At 45.7% G+C, this 14,202-nt stretch overlaps 1 protein-coding gene across 1 annotated transcript in view; it reads right to left on the reverse strand.

Moving 5' to 3' along the window:
- LOC124614812 overlaps nt 1–14,202 on the reverse strand; it is a 380,387-nt gene that overhangs the window by 11,383 nt on the left and 354,802 nt on the right. Inside the window, exon 4 of the mRNA XM_047142974.1 lies at nt 3,061–3,322. Coding sequence (XP_046998930.1) covers nt 3,061–3,322 — 262 coding nt within the window. The remainder of the gene's footprint in view (nt 1–3,060; nt 3,323–14,202) is intronic.

A 14,202-nucleotide genomic window follows, 5' to 3' on the forward strand; every position in this document is an offset into this window, starting at 1 on the left:
GGGTTGCACATCTGTCATGTATTCAGTATTCGTTGGTCCCGTTCTTGCAGGATCTTTTCCCGGCCGCAGCGATGTCAGAAATTTGATGTTTTCCAGATTCCTGATTTTCATGGTACACTCGTGAAATGGTCGTATGGTAAAATCCCCACTTCATCGCTACCTCGGAGATACTGTGTCCCATCGCTCGTGCACAGGCTATAACATCACGTTCAAACGCACTTAAATCTTGATAACCTGCCATCGTAACAGCAGTAACCAATGTAACAAGTGCGCCGGACACTTGTTGTCCTATACAGGCGTTGCCGACTGCAGCGCCGTATTCTGCCTGTTTACGTATCTCTTTATTTGAACATACATGCCTGTACCAGTTTCTTTGGTGCTTCAGTGTAGACTGCTGTGTCAGACACTGTCGGCTGACCCTGTCCGACGTCCATTGGGATAAACAACCAGTTTTCGTCCAACGATTGTACCAATTAATAACAGTTTGCGTCTGTGGTGGTGACTTGCGATATGTAGTCCTGACTTTTCTCTGAATTGTAATAGCTAATTTGGGTTCATGAAACCCTAAACAATGCTATGCATGCTCTGCATTGTTATACGATGCCACGATGACTGTTGGAATAACTCATTTGGGCATGCAACCTGGCGTGAATGTTGGGAACTAAGAGTGTTAGGCGGGAATAAAAGATTTAATGTATTCAATGCTGTATCACACATTTCTTTTAGCTACGAGGGTCACTCCAAAAGAAATGCACACTATTTTTTCTTAAATCCATCTTTTATTCTATATGTTTGAAAGTCTTACAGCGTGTAGATACATCCTTTAGGTACAATATTTTCATTTCTCCACATAATTTCCATCCCTATCAACTGCCTTACGCCATCTTGGACCCAGCGCCTATATACCCGCATGGTAAAATTCTGGACCAACCTGATGAAGCCACTGTTTGGCAGCGTTCACAAGAGAGTCATCATCTTCAAACCTTGTTCCATGAAAGAGTCTTTCAGTTTCCCAAAGAGTTGATAGTCACATGGAACCAGGTCAGGACTGTAAGGCGGGTGTTCCAGTGTTGTTCCTCCGAGTTTTGTCATTGCTTCCATGGTTTTTTGTCTGACATGTGGCCGTGCGTTGTCGTGCAACAGCAAAACATCCTGCTTTTGCCGATGTGGTCGAACACGACTCAGTCAAGCTTGAAGTTTCTTCAGTGTCATCACATATGCATTAGAATTTATGCTGTTCCACTTGGCATGATGTTCACAAGAAAGAGTCCTTCGGAACCGAAAAACACCGTAGCCATAACTTTTCCAGCAGAAGGTGTGGTTCTGAATTTTTTTTTTTCCTTGGGTGAATTTGCATGATGCCACTCCACTGATTGCCTCTTCGTCTCTGGTGAAAATGATGGAGCCATGTTTCATCACCTGTCACAATTCTTCCAAGAAATTCATCTCCACCATTCTCGTACTGTTTCAAAATTTCGCTGCATGCCGCTTTCCTTGTTTCTTTGCGAGCCACTGTCAACATCCTGGGAACCCACCTGGCACAAACCTTTTTTAACGCCAACACTTTCAGTATTCTGCAAACACTTCCTTCCCCTATCCCAACGTAGCGTGACAATTCATTCACTGTGATGCGTCTGCCAGCAGTCACCAATTCGTTAACTCTCTGCACATTGTCTGGAGTGTGTGCAGTACAAGGCCTGCCGCTGCGAGGACAATCCTCAATATTGCCGTGCCCGCTTTCATCACGTAACCTGCTTGCCCACCTACTAACTGTACTGCGATCGACAGCAGCATCTCCATACACCTTTTTCAACCTCAAGTGGATGTTTCCCACTGTCTCGTTTTCACAGCACAGGAATTGTATGACAACACATTTCTTCTGACGAGCGTCAAGTGTAGCAGCCAGCTTGAAGACTTGCTGTAACGGCGCCACTCACGGGAACAGGTTGAACTAAGTTCGAAAACAAGCGGGATGGGTGTATCTACACACTGTTAAACTTTCACACATGCAGAATGAAAACTGTATTTTGAAATATTGCTGTATCTCATTGCCCTATCAGAACCCCTCGGAGAGCATTAAAGATAAACCCCAGTCCTAATTGTCCAATTGTAAAGTGACCTGTTTCCAAATTAAATACAAAAATAATCACTATTTCAGTATACATATAATTCGAAAATGATGCTTTCGTGATTAACATTGTTCTTATGTGAAAAACACAATATAAATGTGAAATTAATACTGTAACTAACCGAAAGAAATGTAGCACATGGCCAGGATGTACCAGTAAACTTATCATTATAAAATTACTACAACAATTTAAATAGAACATATAAATAAAGCACATTAATTGAATCTCCGATATATGTTAGCACTAAAATTCAGGCACTAGTTGATTTGTTATAAACACATTTAGAAATGTAATTGTTACCTGTAACATAATTAGTCAGAAAATGTTATATTAACTCGTAACGAAGTTGAAAATAGGTTCACCTTCCAGAATGAGATTTTTACTCTGCAGCGGAATGTGCGCTGATATGAAACTTCCTGGCAGATTGAAACTGTGTGCCCGACCGAGACTCGAACTCGGGACCTTTGCCTTTCGCGGGCAAGTGCTCTACCAACTGAGCTACCCAAGCACGACTCACGCCCGGTACTCACAGCTTCACTTCTGCCAGTACCTCGTCTCCTACCTTCCAAACTTTACAGAAGTTCTCCTGCGAACCTTGCAGAACTAGCACTCCTGAAAGAAAGGATATTGCGGAGACATGGCTTAGCCACAGCCTGGGGGATGTTTCCAGAATGAGATTTTCACTCTGCAGCGGAATGTGCGCTGATATGAAACTTCCTGGCAGATTAAAACTGTGTGCCCGACCGAGACTCGAACTCGGGACCTTTGCCTTTCGCGGGCAAGTGCTCTACCAACTGAGCTACCGAAGCACGACTCACGCCCGGTACTCACAGCTTTACTTCTGCCAGTGCGACTTGTGAACGGATCACGCGACCTGGAGACAGACTGCTCGTGTGTGGGGCGCTGACGGCAGCCAGACCGGCCTACTTGCCTGGGGCCTGGCGGGGTCGGCGGCCCGCTGCTGCTGCGGCTGCTGCTGGTGGTGGTGGCGGCGGTGCTGCAGCGCGCTGTAGGGGATGCGCACGCTGCGGTCGCCGTCCGTGTCCATGACGCGGGAGGCGCGCGTGATGAGCGGCGCCGGCGGGGGCGTGCCGCCGCGGTGGCCGCGCCACTCGTCATGCTGCTGCTGCGGCTGCTGCTGCTGCTGCTCCGCGTGGTACTTCTTGGGCGGCTGCGACCACAGCGGGCTCACCCTGCGCAAAATTGTCACACCGTGAACACCTCTATCGACCGCTACAAAACTTACACCACAGCTTTGTTTGTGTGGCCGTCCTCCGTAGCGAGCATATAAATACTTGTTTTGCAAATAAAACTGCCTTTTCCTGCTGCTAGTTCCTTTATTTATCCCATACGCGTTTCGCCCTCTCCTTTTCTAAGGCATCATCACTGGGATCTATAACGATACACTTTTGTTAGTTATAGATTATCAAACAGTTCACTTCGTGATTTTTTTGTAAAAAAAAAAAAAAAAGAGAGAAAGCAATTACTTACGATTTGCTGATCTGCGTTTCCTCACATCTGGTCTGGAGGTCGCACTACCACTTTTATCACTGCCATATAATCACACACGCCTTCCACACACTGTTCACCATGTTTCTCACTCCTTTTTGTGGTGGACTATTCTTCTTTTGTCACTCTATACAACTATTTTGTCGTACACTGCTTTTCACAGCATAAGTATTGTGACTCCATTACGTGTTTCATCTTCTTTGGTATGTTTACCTATCTGTTGCCAACCTAACGACGTATATGTTCGTTACTAACTCCTATTTATGATGTTTATACCTTGTGTGTGTGTGTGTGTGTGTGTGAGAGAGAGAGAGAGAGAGAGAGAGAGAGAAGGGGATAGAGCCTACGTTTTTTTTTTTTTATATGTGGCAGTGACAGAAGAGGTAGTGCGACCTCCAGACCAGATGTGAGGAAACGCAGATCAGCAAATTGTAAGTAATTACTTTTTTTACAAAAAATCGCGAAGTGAACTGTTTGATAATCTATAACTAGCGAAACAGTATCGTTATAGATCCCAGTGAAAATGCCTTAGAACAGGAGAAGGCGAAACGCGTATGGGATAAATAAAGTAACTAGCAGCAGGAAAAGGCAGTTTTATTTACAAAACAAGTATTTACACCACCGCATTTTCATGTGGGTGCCGTGCGTTGATTAAAGTTTCATCCTTCAGCGAGTTTATTTCCAGTACAGAAAAAAAGCCATTTCTACCAGCGGCGGGTACGAGGTTGTTTTCTGACGAGTCACAATTTTTTACTTATCTTTCTTTTCGTCCCCCTCCCCCGTCAAATATATTTTTCAACTGCAATCATGCTCATAAATTCAGGATAATTGCAGAATGTGGTGCCACACAACGTGGCACTACACAAAAGTGGTGCTAATAGCATAGACGCATAGGGAACACACATCCACGGTATTGGTGATAAGCTGAGAAAACCGTCTCGAAACGCATCTGCTACAAAACACCACTGTTTCCTGCGCATGTACCCCGACATCAATATGGGATATCATCACCATGCACACGTACACAGGCCGCACAACGGGTTGGCATAGTCTGGATCAGGTGGTCGAGAATCTGCTGGGGTATAGCCTCCCATTCTTGCACCAGTGCCTGCCGGAGCTCCTGAAGTGTCGTAGGGGTTTGAAGACGTGCAGTGATACGTCCACCGACGTGCTCGATGGGGTTGTGGTCTGGAGAACAGTTAGGCCACTCCATTCGCCTGATATCTTCTGTTCAAGGTACTTCTCCACAGTGGCAGCTCGGTAGGGCCGTGCATTATCATTCATCAGGAGGAAGGTGGGACCCACTGCACTCCTCAAAAGGCGGACATACTGGTGCAAAATGACGTCTCGATACATCTAACTTGTTACAGTTCCTCTGTCAAAGACATGCGGGGGTGTACGTGCACCAATCATAACCCCACCTCACACCATCAAACCACGACCTCTATACAAGTCCCTTTCGAGGACATTAAGAGGTTGGTATCTGGTTCCTGGTGCACGCCAGATGAAAACCTAGACTCGTCCGTGAACATGACCTTGGACCACTGTTCCAATGACCATGTACTGCGTTCTTGATACCAGGCTTTACAGGTTCTCCTGTGACCAGGGGTCAGTGGAATGCACCTTGCAGGTCGCTGGGCGAATAAACCATGTCCTTTCAGTCGTCTGTAGACCGTGTGTCTGGAGGCAACTGTTCCAGTGGCTGCGGTAAGGTCCAGAGTAGGGCTACTTGCAGTACTCCGTGGCCGTCTGCGGGCACTGATGGTGAGATATCGGTCTTTTTGTGTTGTTGTACACTGTGGACGTTCCGCACTGTAGTGCCGGGACACGTTTACTGTCTTTTGGAATCGTTGCCATAATCGTGAGATCACACTTTGTGGCACGACCTGCTGTGTTCGACCAGCCCCTAGTCGCCCTAGTATTCTACCCCTCATAACGTCGTCATTATGTGTTCTTTGAGTCATTTTCAACACACAGTCACCATTAGCACGTCTGAAAATGTCTGCACACCTACTCGCTACACTGTACTCTGAAATGCACCAACATACCTCTGCGTATGTGGGCTGCTGCCAGCGCCAACGTGTGACGACCGCAGGTCAAATGCACCGCATGGTCATACCTCGAGGTGATTTAAACGCACAAGCCGCCCACCAGAGCGTTGTTTCACCATGTATCAGCATTATCCTTAATTTATGAGCATGAGTGTACATCGACATAGGTACCATATAGTGCACGGCGGAAGGTACTTGCATCACTACTAGTCCTTCCCTTTCTGGTCCCGCTCGCGAAAGCAGGGAGGGTAAAAGGATTGCCTCATTTCTCTCATCTTGTCCTTGCAGTCCTTGGGGGAAAATGTTCATTGGCGGCAGCAGAATCGTTCTGCAGTCACCGACGAGTGCCGGTTCTCTAAATTTTCTGAACTGTTTTTCGCGAAAAGAACACGCCTTCCCACCGCAGATTCTCTTTTAAGTTCGCGGTGCATCTCCGTAATTTAAAAATAAATAAATAAATAAATAAAAAGCAAACTAGCAACAGGCATTCTGAATTTCTTAGAGATCTTCCTGTAATCCGACCAAACACTAGAGCAATACCCAAGAATGTGTCGCGCTAGTGTTTTATATGTGATCTCCTTTATACACACGGAAAAAATCTCAACACTAAAAAATAATTAATACAGAGTAATGAAATTTCGGGAATACATTTGTCTATGTAACTTACTTAAATGATTAATATTGCAAGGTTGCAGATTAATGTAAGCGCGAGGTAAACCACCGCATATCTCAAATGCTGGTACATTAATAACCAGTAAACCGCCAGAATGTTGAATGCAAGCAAACACGCATGCATTGCGTTGTACAGGTGCTGCATGGATATTCGTGCCTATTTCCCTTGGGCACTCAAAACAGGGGCAGTCAATGCTGTTTGTGGATGACGCTGGAGTTGTCCAATCACGTCCCATATGTGCTCGATTGGGAACAGATTTGGTGATCGAGTAGGCCAAGGCAACATGTCGACACCCTATAGAGCATGTTACAAGTAGACGCCAACAGCGGCATCTGAGGGAGCGTTATCCTGTTGGAAAATGCCCTCTGCAGTTCTGTCAATGTATGGCAGCACGACAGATCGAATCACCAGTCTGACGTACACATTTGCAGTTACAGTGCATAGGATAACCACGAGTGCGCTGCTGCTGTCATACGAACTGGCACCCGAGACCGTAGCTCAGTGTGTAGGTCCAGTGCGTCTACGCAGACTGGTTGGGTGCAGCAACTAACTGGGCTGCTCCTAACCAGCACCAGCCACCGAAGCAGAACCAGCTTTCATCAGAAAACACAACAGACCTCCACCCAGCACTCCAATGAGCTCTCGCTTGTGACCACTGAAGCCGCAAATGGCGGTTTGCGGTCAGTGAAATACGCGTTACACGGCATCTGCCTCGGATCTGTCCTTGAAGTAACCGATTCGCAACACTTCGTTGTGTCACTTTGGTGGAAACTGCAGCTCAAATTGCTGCTGCAGATGCAGTACGATGTCCCAGAACCACACGCTTAACACGATGGTCCTCCCTCTCCGTAGTGCCACGTGGCCGACCGCAGCCCAGTCTTCTTGCGACCGTACCCTGTCGTGACAACCGCAGCCAGTAGTCATATACAGTGGCTATAGTCCTACCAAGACTTTCTCCAGTATCACAAAAGGAACATCCAACTGCGGGTAGCCCTATGACACGACCTAGTTCAAACCCAGTGAGGTGCTGATAATGGCGTCTTTGTCACCTTAAAGGCATTCTTGACTAACATCAACGCACCACGTCCAATCTCAAAGGTAAATAACGCTCACGACCACTAACACGTTTATTTAAAGTAAACCTGATTTGCAACCTCATAGTGGAGCCACTCTTAAGCGACTGGTATGAAATCTGACTAGACGTCATCTTTCAGATGTAGAAACACGTTTGTGTCGCACAACTTCTTCTTTGTGTTACGAATTTTTTTCCGTCAGTATAGATGAGCTACACTCTCCTAAAATTCTCCCAATAAATCAAACTCGCAGATTACTGCTGACCCTGTCACACAGCTCGTTTATTCATATTGAAATTCCTACTTTCAAAATACCACATTTATCTAGTATTTAAATAATAATAATAGTATTAACAAAATGTATAAAATCTTTTACTATAATAATAAAATGGTTTGCGTTGCTTAGGCATAACTTGACAGAGAATGGAATTCAAAACTAAATAATTTTAAAAGCATCCATTGGAAACGCAACTGACTTAAAAATTCTGATAGCAACAAGTCTCACACACGGTCCAGTCACATTAATGTGACTGTGGCAAACGTCAACGGCCGGCCGCTGTGGCCGAGCGGTTTTAGGCGCTTCAGTCTGGAACCGCACGACTGCTACTATCACAGGTTCGGATCCTGCCTCGGGCATGGATGTGTGTGATGTCCTTAGGTTTGTTAGGTTTAAGTAGTTCTAAGTTCTAGGGGACTGATGACCTCAGCTGTTAAGTCCCATAGTGCTCAGAGCTATTTGAACCATTTTGAACATCAACGAGCAGTAACCACTCACATTTATTTATCGTATGGCAATACAGACGCATAAGAAAGAAAAAGACAAATCACTAATATAACAAACGTTAATAATTTCAAACAAACATTACTAATATAACAAAGTTTAAGGATTACAAACAAACATGAAGTCTATTAATATAATCTATCGACTCTGGAGTTGCGAGCAGGAAGTCGTTGGGGCTCCCATTATAGGCTCTTCTGGAACACTCTTCAACAATGTGGTTGATGGTCTGACTTTCTCCATAGTCAGACAGGGATAGTGTTTTACCCCATTTATACAGGGAGTAAGCACATCTACCATGACGAGGTTCTAACCCTATTTAGAGTGGACCACGTTTTGCGTGGTAGGTCAAAACCACGTGGTTTTTGTGTGATGCAAGGCATGTTATGATTTTGCCATGCGTTCCATTTTTCAGACCATGCGATTGTGATACTGAAACCTTCTTGTACACAGTTCCTTGCTGTTCTTGTTGGCGGGTTCCCAGATCGAAGCCTATTAGTGTTTGCAGCCTCAATGACTTGGTGGATTGGCAGGCCTCGATTTCCCATGATGTTTTTGTATTCACGTACAAGGGCGTCATTACGTCGCAGGTGTGGCGGCGGGATGTGGCTTAATATTGGGAGCCATTGCGTTGGAGTGGGTTTAATTGCTCTAGAAATCATCCTCAGTTTTGTGTTAGCAGAAGAGCCAACACCGTGTTACGAGTGGAGGCCGGAATGCACGAGTTTTAGCTCAAGCAGGCTAGCGTGAGGAGGGAAGAACTTTACTGACGTGAGATCTGGAACATGACAAGGAATGAGAATTCAGAAAGCGGACGTAATTAGTTTGATACTTAACTTTAACCCATTAATGATGAACGTCGCTCTTGACGGTACATGATTCACAATATTATCTGTTCAGAATACATTCTTTTATTATAGTAACTGAATATGGCGCCTTGCTAAGTCGTAGCAAATGACGTAGCTGAAGGCTATGCTAAACTGTCGTCTCTGCAAATGAGAGCGTATGTAGACAGTGAACCATCGCTTGCAAAGTGTGCTGTACAACTGGGGCGAGTGCTAGGGAGTCTCTCTAGACTGGACCTGCCGTGTGGCGGCGCTCGGTCTGCAATCAGTGATACTAACGGACCGCGGCCGATTTAAAGGCTACCACCTAGCAAGTGTGGTGTCTGGCGGTGACACCACAGTTAGAGTGTTATGCAACTGGACATCCACCTTTTTTACATGTGGGCTGTTTAGCCAAATCAGAGCACAGTATTCGGCAGCCAAGAGTACAATTGCTAAAGCAGAGGTGCGGAGAGTGGAGACCGTTGCTCCCCAGGTAGTACCACAGAGCTTTTGAATAATGTTGTTTCTTGTCTTTAATTTTTCGGCAGTCTTTGTTAGGTGCTCTTTAAAAGATAATGTTCTGTCCAGCGTCATGCCCAAGTACTTCGGAGTTTTATTATACCTGACAACGGTGTTTTCAAATTGAATGTTGAGTTCCTTTTCAGCGAGTTTGATGTTGAGATGGAAGCAACTAACCTCTGTTTTGGAAGCATTTGGTTGAAGTGTCCACTTACGGAAATATTCACCCATTATCTTCAGGTCTTTCGTTAGGATATCCTCAGATGCTTCAATTGTGCTACCTCTTGTAGCGAGGGCCCAATCGTCGGCATACCCGAACTTTCTTGATTGTGTTTCCGGCAGGTCTGCAATATAGAGGCTAAACAGCAGTGGTGCGAGCACTGATCCTTGTGGTAAGCCATTCTTTAGTTTTTTAATGGAGCTGTAGTCAGAGTCCATACTTATTTGGAACACCCTATCATTGAACATGCTGTCTATTAACTCACAGACGGCAGGCGATAGCACTAGCAATGGAGGTTATATAAAGTGTGTCGGGGGATGTGGAGAACAGTGTAGCCGTTGTCGCAATGCGGAAATGAAGTGATTCATCTGACGTTCAAACGGACATGACCATTGGCTTTCGGGCCAAGGGTGGATGCGTTACCGAAATTGCGAAGATTGTAAACTGTTCGTCTACCACAATGGTTAAAATATAATGTTCACGGCAAAATGGCACTATTTAAAACCGGCGATGAGGCACTTGTGGTGTACCATGTGCCACAGATGACAGCGGTGAACGATGGCCGCGGAGATGCGTAAGGGCGAGCGACGGTGAACTGTTGAGCAACTCACCCCCAGATGAACCGAGGGGATAATCCTCGATGACCGTTCAGCGAACGTTACTGCAATGGACTTCTGCAACTGGCGCCTTGTTTATGCAGCCATGCTGACTTCTGTTCATCGGCAACCAAGGATGGACTTTGCACGCCAGTACCTCAACTGGATATCCAGTGCGTGGCGCCAGGTGGCATTTTCACACGAATCACATTTTATGTTCCATAGGGCAGATGGTGGTCGGCGTGTACGCGGTGAAACGTCTGAAAGCAAACACCCATCGGACAGATAGCAAGCACCCTGCAAAGACCGCCACAGAGTCCTGGCCGGAGGTGGGAGCGTTGCGGTCTTGGAAATGTTTTCATGGCGTTCGCTGGATGATCTCGTCATTCTGGAAGGCATAATCGATCAATACAAGTACGCATCTATCCTTGGGGAACATCTCCACCCCTACAGGCAGTTTGATTTGCCTTGGCAATCACAGCGAACGCAAGAGCGTATCTGTGATTGTGCGGCTCATATCTCATACTGATGTTACTGAGTGCGATCAGTGCCGAATGGAATGTCTAACTGTTTAATACCCATCGTATGATGAACATCTTAGCAAACTCAAGTAAGTGCCTTGATGGAAAGAGATAGTGTTACACCATGAAGCACCAGTGCTTTATCACTTAATTAGGCAGAATGGCGGCGGTCATGTATCCACTCTTCAACCTTCGAATAAAACAATAGTACAGTACTAAAAACAGCATGGAAGAAAGACTCGTATGGCATTCTTCGCTGTGAGACCCCTAGGGGTATGTTCAGCGGCCTGATTAGAAAGTAATTGCTTTCTACAGACCAACTGGGTCAATAAAAATTACGCTCAATGGTGTGTGTGTGTTTGTGTGTGTGTGTGTGTGTGTGTGTGTGTGTGTGTCGTTTTAAAAAATGGTTCAAATGGCTCTGAGCACTATGGGACTTAACATCTGAGGTCATCAGTCCCCTAGAACTTACAACTACTTAAACCTAACTAACCTAAAGACATCACACACACCCATGCCCGAGGCAGGATTCGTACCTGCGACCGTAGCGGTCGCGCGATTCCAGACTGTAGCGCCTAGAACCGCTCGGCCACGCCGGCCGGCGGTCGTTTCAGAACCTGTAATTATGACTGAGTTGTGGGGTCCCAGTAGCATTTTTTTAGGTGAGGTACTTGGACGCAAATGAAATTGGAGGGGCAGTGATTTGAAAAAGGACGTGGAATGTATACTGAGAAGCGCAAAGAGAGACGATGTGGATGATAGGAGGTGCGTAGAATTCCAGTTATTTAATGAAGGGTTGGGTAGAAGTTTTCATTTGGAAATGAAGAGATGTGGTACGATGAAGTTGATAGGATGATATCATGATCTGGGAGGAGTTCCTCTTCAAATGCAACACTCTGTCTTAAGTCATCTTGCAACAATGGTTCTACATAGTCATGAACTAGGTTTTTACAGCGCTCTTCAGGACAAAAGCGGGTATACATTATCCCTTTTACATACACTGTGGTTTCCTGTATTTTTGGCATGAGCCGCAATAACATTTGAAAAAAAGTCCTCATAAAAAACCGGATTGGGAACAAACACAGAGGATGTGTAGAAGAGCGTCTCAGCTGTTAATGGTTAAGAATGCAGAGATATGACGTATATGAAGGACCGGCAGAGCCCTCTCTCGAGTGATGGGGAGGGCCAGTTTTACGCAAGGACCAGCCACAGAACAGCCATCACGTTAAGAGGAAACACGAAAGCAAAGAGGGTCACTAAAAGCATATGAGTGAGTCCGAAGAGGGCCGAATAATAGTTATCCGGAAAATAGGCTCGTTATACGGTGACATTTCAGTTTGCACAGGGCATGCTACTACGACCGTAGAAGTCAATAAATCTGTTAGCACATTCACAGTATACACTATGTGGTCAAAAGTATCGGGACACCTCCAGAACATAAGTTGTTTATATTAGATGCATTGTGCTGCCACCTACTGCCAGGTACTCCATATCAGCGACCTCAGTAATCATTAGACGTCGTGAGAGAGCATAATTGGACGCTCCGCGGAACTCACGGACTTCGAATGTGGTCAGGTGACTGGGTGTCACTTGTGTCATACGTCTGTACTCGAGATTTCCACACTCCAAAAAATCCCTAGGTTCATTGTTTCCTATGTGATAGTGAAGTGGAAACGTGAAGGGGCACGTACAGCACAAAAACGTACAGGCTGATCTCGTCTGTTGACTGACAGACGGCCGACAGTTGAAGAGGGTCGTAATGTGTAATGGGCAGACATCTATGCAGACCATCACACAGGAATTCCAAACTGCATCAAGATCCACTGCAAGTACTATGACAATTAGGCGGGAGGTGAGAAAACTTGTATTTCGTCGTCTAGCGGCTGTTCATGAGTCACACATCAAGGCGGTAAATGCCAAACGACGCTTCGCTTGGTGTAACTAGCGTAAACATTGGACGATTGAAAAGTGGAAAAACGTTGACTGGAGTGACGTATCACGGTACGCAATGTGGCGATCCGATGGGAGGGTGTGGGTATGGCGAATGGCCAGTGAACGTCATGTGACAGCTTGTGTAGTGCCAACAATAACATTCGGAGGCGGTGGTGTTATGGTGTGGTCGTGTTTTTCACGGAGAGGGCTTGCACCCCTTGTTGTTTTGTGTGGCACTATCACAACACAGGCCTACATTGATGTTTTAAGCATCTTCTTGCTTCCCACTGTTGAAGAGCAATTCGGGGTTAGCGATTGCATCTTTCAACACGATCGAGCACCTGTTCATAATGCACGTCCTGTGGCGGAGTGTTTACACGACAATAACATGCCTGTAGTGGACTGGCCTGCACAGAGTCCTTCCTGAATCCTATAGAACACCTTTGGAATGTTTTGGAACGCTGACTTCATGCCAGGCCTCACCGACTGACATCGGTACCACTCCTCAGTGCAGCACTCCGTGAAGAATGAGCTGCCATTCCCCAAGAAACCTTCCAGCACCTGATTGAACCTATGCCTGCGAGAGTGAACGCGGTCATCAAGGATATGAGAGGGACAACACCATATTCAATTGTAATGTTACCGATTGTGGGCGCCACGAACTTGTAAGTCATTTTCAGCTACGTGTCCGGATACTTTTTATCACAGAGTGTATAATGTAATGTCTATGTATTGCACTAGTTTATGATATGTTTTGCTGTGAAAAAATACATCTGATGATGAGGCCAAAAGCCTCGAAATCGATCATAGCATAATAAAATAAAGACCATTTAATTGTAGTCTGAGGCATTTTTTTTTTCAAATTAGCCATACGATTACGTTTTCTGTTTCAGCATCGCCGATGGAAAGCTTTAACACTTATGAAATAATTTGATACGATTCTCAAAAGCTTTCTGCAGTTACAGCACCGATTTACTGGGAACACTGGAACAAAATCTCCCAGGTCACAAGGAACCGAATATGCGCTGTCGTTTAAGTTTGTCATTCTAAAACAGTCCTCTCCGCCTGCGGTTCGCCTGTGGCTAGACTTGCCCGCTGCACATACGGCGACCACATTCCACTCGTGCCGCCTGTCAAACGCAGTAACAATGCTATGTGAGCTGCAGTTTTATTGTCATTACTCGCAAATTTTTTCTACCGGTGTTACAAATTGAACCAGGTTTCACACGGTGTCACGATATTCGTCAGTGCCAACATTGCTATCTTTATACAGCAGACGTTCTCTTCAGGAAACATGATAATGAAACTGACACACAACGTCAGCCATTAGCCAAGTCCACTGATCACGTAACAACAGGTTCCCCACGGTTGCAT

This window comes from Schistocerca americana, chromosome 1, assembly GCF_021461395.2.
Source record: "Schistocerca americana isolate TAMUIC-IGC-003095 chromosome 1, iqSchAmer2.1, whole genome shotgun sequence".
Lineage (NCBI taxonomy): Eukaryota > Metazoa > Arthropoda > Insecta > Orthoptera > Acrididae > Schistocerca > Schistocerca americana.